This window comes from Salvia miltiorrhiza, chromosome 5 (assembly GCF_028751815.1).
Source record: "Salvia miltiorrhiza cultivar Shanhuang (shh) chromosome 5, IMPLAD_Smil_shh, whole genome shotgun sequence".
Classification (NCBI taxonomy): Eukaryota; Viridiplantae; Streptophyta; class Magnoliopsida; order Lamiales; family Lamiaceae; genus Salvia; species Salvia miltiorrhiza.
Window position 1 is genome coordinate 11,977,257 of NC_080391.1, and position 9,764 is coordinate 11,987,020.

At 38.2% G+C, this 9,764-nt stretch overlaps 1 protein-coding gene across 1 annotated transcript; it reads right to left on the reverse strand.

Annotated features, from left to right (window-relative positions):
* Nucleotides 1–3,168: 3,168 nt before the first annotated feature.
* Nucleotides 3,169–8,286, reverse strand: LOC131025519 (protein PAT1 homolog; the record flags this gene model as incomplete). Its single annotated transcript, XM_057955312.1, has 3 exons — nucleotides 3,169–5,717; nucleotides 7,011–7,068; nucleotides 8,209–8,286. Coding segments are annotated over 3 exons (2,256 nt in total), but the record flags the coding sequence as incomplete, so codon positions are not given.
* Nucleotides 8,287–9,764: the final 1,478 nt, after the last annotated feature.

A 9,764-nucleotide genomic window follows, 5' to 3' on the forward strand; every position in this document is an offset into this window, starting at 1 on the left:
TTATGTCTAATTGTTCTTAATTTGGGGGTTTGATTGTGCTAAATTTGAGTTAAATATTCTGGAATTTGGTGCGTTTATGAATCTGTTTGATGTGTTGCAGAAGATTTTGATAAAATAGGAGAAAGAATCGTAGTTTGGAGCTTTTGGATCAGAAACGCTTGTTTAGGCGCAAAGTGGTGCACAGTGCTGAAAATCTCGTGCCAGAGCCAGAGCTGACAATCCATATCCAGAGCTCACCGCATCCAGAGCTGATCATATCCAGAGCTAATCATAGCCAGAGCTGACCATTCAGCCAGAGTAGATTTCCAATGCCAGAGCTGACCCAACGCTCCAGAGCATACTACATCTCCAGAGCAGACTACAATTCTACAGAGCTGAATATTCCAGAGCTGACAGCTGCGCGCACAGTCGCCAGCGCTGGCAATCACGTGCAAGGCTGCCAGCACAGCTCCAGAGCTGGCAAACACTCGCCAGCGCTGTTGTAACTTGCCGAGCACTCTTTCCAACCCGAACTTTCCTTTGTTGTCACGATTCTATCTCTTAGGCCTAGTTTGGCTGGGCCGTTCTTGATGATTTTTAGGGTTGATGAAAGGTAGTCTATATAAAGGGCTTAATGTTCATCATGAGAATTATTCTTGAGCCTTCGGACCAAGATAATCTTCTACCTTAGGCATCAAAACACTTTACAGTTTTCTCGTTTTCATAGTTCTTAAGATTTCCAAGTTTTTGTTCTAAGTTAGCGTTCAATTCAGTTTGGTTTAGTTTACTGTTTCGAGTTGTAATCAAGTGACAGTGATTCGCATCTCGCGACGATTTTGGTATTTATTATTTACGTTAATTCTTTGCTTCTACTTGAATTATGTTTTGCTTTCAATGATGCAATTTCGTTTATGTCAGTTTAGATTAGAAGCTTTTAATTACAGTTGTTTAAATTCTTAGCGTAATAGTGTTTAAGTTCGAGTAGCCTTTACTTTACCGTTTAATTCTGCCTAGGGTTAGTAATTTATTTATGATTAAGTATTTGTGTTTCGCCTAGTTTATTCCGAGTTTAATTTCACGTTAAGTTTAATTTACAAGTGTCAGTTTAATTTTACAGTTTTCAAACGACAACCTTTACTACTTTCGTTGTGATACAATTAGAAGCCCTGTTGAATCTTCCTTGAGAGACAACTTGGGTTAGCTTACATGTTATAATAGATCTCGTCCTATTGCGAGTCAATCTAGCATAGTGTTTAGGTTGAGTCAGTAGTGTTGCACGAATGGTACTTATGGCCATATTAGTGTCATTAGTGTCATATACTCTGTTATGTAGTGTTGCACGAATGATACTTATGGCCATATTAGTGCCATTAGTGACATATACTAAGTTTTTTTTTTTGGTTGGCACATACGGCACTATGCCTAACCCGCGCGTAAACCCGAATTCAACCTGAATTCGGTTCGACCTAATTAAGGGTAAAATTGTCTTTACACGTAAAAAATGGCCAGAATTTGTGTTTTTTCAATTAGTGGTCAAATATTGTGTTTTGTTCTTCAAAATGGCTATATCACGAGCGCTCTCTAGAAAGAATGAAAGAAACTAAGTTAAAAGACTAGCCATTTCCAAGAAATGTACCCTTTCTGACTTCCACTCACATTGCAACACTTATGAAAAAGGATTAGGCACTTACTTTGAGAAAAATAACACGATTTCCCTACTAACTTAACTACGCCTATTTCAATACTTTAAAATATTTAAAAATCTTTATTGTATATGTGTGTCAGTGTGTGAAACATTATAAGTTGAATGCGGTACGAGGGATAAGGGAAACTCAACAGAAAAGGGCGAACTGCATGATTCTAGATAGACGCGCTTTGCTAAGTAATAGCAAACTAAATTTTCTTCTATGTGTTTTTCAGTTATGACGACTTTTGGAATCTTCATATTAATTCATTCATACGTAGTCCATGTGCGCGCGCGCACCTATATATATATATATATATCCGTTCTTCACATACCGCATATAATTACACTCGATAGCATTGCCATTCACAAATCCCACTCATCAATCTCATTACTCACACAAACGCGGAAGGAGCTTTGATGAGCCATGGCCCAATATGATCAACAACATACATTTCCTGCCGGAGGAGTTGTGGCTCCTTCGACAGCATATGTAATGGTACCTCCACCAATGGGCTATCCGACAAGGGACACCAACCCCAAAGACCCCTTCACAGCCACTGCCGAGACAACAAGTAGAGGCGACGGCTTCTTGAAAGGATGGTAATCATCTCCACTTAACTAGAATGGTATGTACAAATTGAGGATTGATAGACTAACATGGATACTTGATGTTTTGCAGGATGGTAAACATCTCCACTTAACTAGAATGTTATGTACAAATTGAGGATTGATAGACTAACATGGATACTTGATGTTTTGCAGTATGGCCGGACTCTGTTGTTGCTGGTGCCTCGATTGCTGTTTCTGATCAATCACATACATACTTATTCATTCATTTTTTATTTTTATTTTAGAGTTTATGTTTATTGGATTATTTGATTGATATGCAACCTATGCTACTGCTGCTTTGTGCAACACAGATTTTAAATGTATTGTATTTACCAATATCCTAATTATTCCCTGTTGATCAATTCTCGGACGAAACTTATACATACAAATTAATCATGTTGGAAGAAGCACAAATTAAAACAAACATTTAACAATTTCTCCCAAGCCACTCTATCAAAAATGAGATCCATACAAACATAGAAAACAGTTGTCAAGTCTGTATGACTCAACGATATATGATCAAACCACGGCGAGCTTAAAACATAACAATTTTCATGGGCCATCACGCAAGAAACAGAAACATTGAGCTTAGGTGAAAATAATGGGAGCAAAGCAAAAGAAACAAAGGCTCTCAGGTAATGATAAGAGAGCAATTCGATAGTATATGCAGCAAGGGGAAAGACAAATACTTGCTACGACAAAAACATCAAGCAGAAGAACCCAAAATAAAAAATGACCAAAACACTATTTCAGAGCACCTTTTAACAATGTTTCTGGCTTCACATTAGCCTCAATGGTGAAAACAGGCCATGCAATTATGTGAAATACAGAGGATGGGATCTCAAAAAGTCTAGAAGAAGAATTAATTAGCCTGGTCATATTCAATGAGGAGATGCAGAAACATAGGTGAAGTACAGCAAATACTTTCCCACCCCTAGATTAAGATGCAAAAGCTCAGGAGTAAGGAACAGCATATTTCTTTGGAACTTTACAAATCTAACTCTAAAAGCCATTCACGATTGCACAACAGAGCAACAAATGTAAGCTCTCACGTAAAAAGGAAAAAAGGGGACGACAAATACAGTCCACAGAGAGCCAACTTAAAATTTTATCCCACCATGCACCGGTACAATGAGAGATGGTGAAACTCATTGCAAAATGAACCAACTTGGGTGACAAGCATCTGTCCAGCTGAAAGCTGAAGGTGACTTGCTTTCCCAACACATTCAAAGATGCCAAGAAAATCATTTCAAGGGTGCAGCAAGTGGTTTGTGACGCTTATGGGTCATTTAATAGATATCTGCCAAAAGGCGCACAGGTAATCATGAGCTCCCACTTCCTCCACTCGGACCACTAAGACCAGCTACAGGCATAGACCGCTTCACAAATTCCAGCAGCAGTTTTCTTTGCTGATCGCTTGTGTGAGGAAGGCTCGCACGTAAGAGTTCAACAGGCATTTCTCTACTAATTGCTTTGGCTACATCAGCCCCAATGGCGACTGTGTCTGGTGAACCCTGGCTGAGGAACGATTGCACAGTAGAGTCATATTTACTGAAACAGTACTTTGTAAGAAGGCTGAAGAACGCATCAAACGAGGCCTGCCAGAAAGCCCTGTTAGAAATGCTGCAACTATCAGCAGCATGGGGGTCTGTCAGAAGCACAGTTGCCCTCTCAAGAACCGATTTAAGAACAACGGAAGCTCCATCTCCAGCAGGACTCCCAACTGGACGCAAAGGAGGATGCTCAGCTGAACAGACCACTGATGCAAGACAGGCTGCAAGAGCTTTGAGTTCCATACCATGGATACAAGAAGATATAGTCTTAGCAAGATTTGCAGTTGTCATGGATGTGCTATGATCAGGGGAAAGATTTCCAAAGAAGAACCTCAAATTTCGGAAGATGGCCATACAGACAACTCGAGCAAGTTCACCAGGAAAAAGAAGTTGAAGATACTTTAAAAGAAGCTTCCTACCCTTTGGAAGTGAAACTAATCTCAAGAAAACAAGGTCATCTTTGGATGATAAATCCACTGCATCGCCATTATTCCCTAGTGGGTCAACTAGATGAAAGGATGATGCTATTTCTTCAAGTAGCATTTGTTTCCTCTGTTTCAGCTGCACCCCACCATCTGGTAATTGATTAAACTGCAAAAACCTGTCAATATCATCAATATCGAGTAGAAGGCAAATGCCATCCTCAATAGTCACCCTGGCTGCAAGCATAGGCTCCTGTTCCAAAGGCTTCTCACCAATTTTTGTTTCACCACCAGCCCCACTTGATAATTGGGTGTCAACTTCTAGAAGTGGTCGAGGCCTCCGTACTGAGGAGAAAGAAACCCTTCCAAGAGCATCAACCTGGAGAAAAGCATGTGGCTCATCGCTTGCACGGGTCCTCGAAGACCCATCCACCAAATTAGCTGGGCAAAAGTGGTGTCTCAATTTAGCACCGGCAGATTTTCTAGCTAGACAAGCTTGATAATAGTAATCATCAACATAAGGATCATTGCTATGGGTAGCAGCAAGCTGCACTCTGAGAATATTCTCAATTTCATCTGCGCTCATGTACTTTGATTTAAACCTCGGCCAACCCGTATCACCCTTCTGGTTACCAAAATCAGGGCCGTGATGAGGATAGCGCATTCCTTGTCTACCTCTTGGCATCGGCATAGCTCTTTGATCTCTCAAATCAGGGAGCCCAAGTACGTCGAAGTTGTTCAACATAGGTGGCGAAGGAGACAGGCGGGGATTGAATAGCTGAGACTGCAACCCTGATGGATGACCATATGATGGCGGAAATGGATGCTGAGTTCTGGTTTGCTGAGCATGCTGGGGAGGCATCAATTGTGGACGCATTAAGCCATTCGGATGGGATAACTGTTGAGGAGCTACATTGCCCGGGAGGCCAGAACGATCACCAGGATAACTATTCTGATTCGCCCATTGGTTCTGAAGTCGACCATTGACTGGCAAACCATGAGGTAACTGGGACAAATTCCCACCAAATTGGGGCCCATGAGGCAAGGCAGACAATTGAAGCTGAGTATTATTGTATGGTGAGAGATTGGATGAAGAAATTGAGAATTGGTGACCACCAGGGAGGTGTGTAAGATTAGGATGGTTGGACTGGCTATTAGGTGAGGCTTGTTCAGATCTGCCACCAGGGGGTGGATATGAAGTAAATGGTGTTTTTGGAATAAGAATTGGTTCGCTGGAATAGTTATGATGTAGATTTTGTGGTTCATACGGGTGCTGCTGCTGTTGTTGTTGCTGCTGTTCAGGGTATGATGATGTTCTGTGCAATGACTTGGAATCCATGATCCGGAAAGCGGAATATGGTTGTGAGGACAATTGATCCGTTTCATGAGTGGTTTCAACATTAAAATTCCGTCGATCGAGCCAGTTAGTGTTATCTGCCCCTTGTACCCACTCAACACCAGACGCACCTGTAGACAACACATGAGAAAGGACAATATTGAGTAACTGCTTCTGAAAAATAATCCATACTAATGCTGTATGCTGTTGTTTTAGCCTAGGCAGAAATTCCTATAGGAATATACAATTATCAGGAACCTCAGGTGAACATTCTCAAGACAGTGTAAATATGAACACATGACTATAATGTACCACATCTACAACATAATAAGTGGCCATAACACCAATTAAAGTTACAATTGGTACTACATACCTCATTATACTAAACAAGCCATTTGTATGCCCTCATCAAAAATAATACTTCAATGTAGAAGAAACTAAATTGTTTTCATAAATGATATGTTTCCAAGAGCTCAACACAGCTCACGAACCTTAGCATGATCCGACGTCCATCCAAAAAATTAAGACTTTACATGTGCCAGTTGACACCTTAAGTTAAAGTGGAACCCTCCTTGGTTTTAACCAATCTACTACTACCACGAAAGAGATTTACTTCTTACAAAATTGACTTTGCCTATTCTCCCTTGTATATACTTTCATTAATTTAAGGGTAAAATTTATCAATATATTCATGAAATAAGTAAAAAGTTGTTGGGATTTACATTAATTTTTTTAATGATCATCTTAATGGTTTTGTACGATTAGAAGGCGTTTGTTTTGAGTGATAAGGCATGATTGATAAAAGAATCCACCTTAATCAAGTGTTCGTTTGCATGATTGGGCCCGTGATTGATAATTCGGTCCGCATCTAATCACCCAAAGTTGGATTATTTAGTCACCCCTCCGATCCTATCAATCTTATCTATCCCATCCACCAAACCAAACGCCTCCTTAACAAATGAAAAGTAAAACATACACATTGAAATATGTTTGATTGAGTCATATTTTTACATGAATGCAGTTTGGCTAGTATTTTAGATAGCTGAAACATTAATTTTTCAGTTCATTATTCATCATAACTACATGTCTCAAAACTCTTTATGTTGAAAACATGTAAGTTCATGTATTCCAACTTATTGCTTGAAATTAGTGGTAAAAGTTGGTGTTTTAAGAATTACTAATCTTGTCCAACTACATATAGAATATGCATTAAATTCAATTATGCTTTAGCGTGAATGTTTCCAAGACAATTTCAAAATTGAACCATAGAAACACAATGTTCAGGAACTGATGTTAGGCAGAAAAAAAATGCTATCATACTATTAAACTCAACCAATTTTCAAAAACTCATGTTAGGCAGAATAAAATGCTATGGATACAGTGAGATCACAAACAGCGACCTTAAGCTAGTTAGATGCACTTACTTTCTCGGGAATCCCAGTCTGGACGAACTCCTGCACTTGATGGCCCAACATTGTTCAACTATACATAGAAACAGTAGTAGTACATAATAAGTGCATAAGGTACAAGAGGCAATTGTAGGTCAAAACAAGCATGAAACATGTAAATGTAGGACCAATAGAATACCACAGAGCATTCATCAAATAATAATATGAAAAGGATATACTTGTAAAGACAATCAAACAAATAGATAGTATTAATACTATCCAAAATATCCAAGAGAGTTATCAGAAGAAATTGCTGGTAAAGGAAAGGGAAATTAGAAGACATGATTAATACAGCAACTCAATCATAAGCAAAAATGGAACAGGGCACAAACAACTGGTACAATTAGTTTGAACTTCTCGCATGCTTCTTGTTAAATTAAGACAGGCCTCAAAATACTGAACGAACTTGATAGTGCTTATCTAAGAAGCACAGGGACGGGAACAAAATACAAATCCGATACGATATGGGAACTAAATACATCTATTTCCAAAAAATAAAGACAGAATATGTTGAAAATGCGTATATATCTTTTTTAGAGTATTTTAATATTTTTATTATTAATAATATTAATGTAAATTACATAAATAAAGCAAATAACTAGTTAATTACTAAATCCTATAAATATATAATTACATAAAGCCTACAATAAATATATGAAGGCCACAAAAAACTGTAAGCCCATAATAAGGCACAATAAGCCCACAATTTAATCAGTTTGGAGCTCCCTAAACTCACGCCACTTAGCGGCAGCAGCGAGAGGCGCAGACCCCAGCGAGTGGCGGCAGCATGGAGTTAGGATGCGACATGTACAGGAAGAAGGCTAAGTAGTGGAAGAAATTGAGAAAGTTTTGAAGAATTTCTGTAATTTTGTTTTTTTTCAACAAATTAGGGCAAAAGGCAATCAAAACATTTTTAATACGTATTTACAAAACCTAAAGAAAATTAAGAAAAATAAATAAAAATACGCCTTTATTGGCTATTATCAAAGTGAGTATTAGAGTCATGACATTAGCCCTCTAAGGACAACGCTTTTGTGGGGAGAAAGGGAGGAGGTGGAGAGAGAGTGTGAAAGGGTATGATATTGAATACTAGTAGCATATCCGAGAACAACTGAAAATGATCTGAACTTGATAAGCATTTTGAGGAAAATTCTCCACAAATTTGATACCTCACCTTAGAAAATGTTTTTGAAAGATCATCAATTTCAGCCAGAGATCCCAATCCATCTCCCTGCAAAAAACATAACAGAGAGGAGAGAGAGAGAATCAAGTACAATCCCAAATGTAAGTCATGTTACTGAATGGTGATGAAATGTCACTACATTACTTTAACATCAAAAGGATAACACCAAACTTGGCATGCACAACTTAGCATCTAGAACTTCCCTGTATGCATGTGAGAAGAACAAGCAAGATAGCATATAAAAAACCAACTTCTAACATTGTTAAACAATTATCTGATATGCCAGCGAGACTAATGCAATTTTTTCAACAAAGTTTTCAGGCTGGAAAATCACTAGAGGGATGAATAGTATTTATAAAAACTCACAAGTAAAAAGCCCATCCCAGCAAACACAATGATATCGGACATCAATACATTAAAAGAAAGAGAGCAGCAAAAGAGTACCTTAAAATATAGAAGAGTCATAAATTGAAAATTTCCAACCACCACCCCAAGAAAAGTGAAAAGAAAGAGAGAATTTCAAAAATCAGGTCTGTCAAGAATACCTTAAAAGATATCCAAGAAAAAAGTTTTGAAAGAGAGAGAGAGAGAATTTCAAAATTCAAGTCTGTTAAGAATACCTTAAAAGATACAAGAGTGAGAAATTAGAAATCTCCATGATGTGTAAATTTCAAAACCCGAAGAAAAAAATTAAAAAAAGGAGAGAATTTCAAAATCAGACAACCTTCCATGGTAGCAAAATTGTCATCAGGTATGTGCTTCTAAAACATATCAGCTTTCACACAGATGTGTAAAAAAAGCCAAGAAACAATTAAATACTTGATGCAAGCTGCTGCCATCCTATAAACATGGAATCTCTTTAAATCAAGGCTGTCAAGCAAAATGAGCATATCAATGAGTTTCTTCATGAACTTGATTCTTGACTACCCCATGATTGTGCATCCAACCCCAAACATTTTGCAATCCAAAAAGAAAATTGGGTTGTAGAATTTCTGAGACAAGCAAACCAACCTCTCCACCTCAAAGCACATAAACTTCAGCCCACTAGAAGGAAAGAAGTGTTTACAGCATGCAGAAAGGCAGCTATTGTAGCAACCACAGGCCTTAGCAGTAACAACTAAGCAAGTGTGCTAATCAGTAGCGTGGCACATGATAAGAACAGAATATGCAAAAAGCCTACATATGAAAAGCCTCTAAACATCACAATAAAATGGTGCTGACTAGGTAAAGATCATGTAAGCTAGATGCCAAAGCCATGTGCATACATATTAACGGATGCTTTAACCATCAAGAGTGTAAAAGACAACAAAGGACTACAGACACAGAAATATATTCTAAATAATACATGAACAATCAGAGGAATGCAGACAAATGTGTAACTAAATTTCAAGCTCTTTGCTCATACATGGAAGTATCAACTCAAGCCAACATGCATAGTAAAATTTCTTAAACAAGTATACCCAACCAATTTAAGAACCAAGCAAGCTCCATATGAAATTGTCAAATTTTGGAACCTAATGCTGGGGCTTCTAATAATGTAAAGTGGA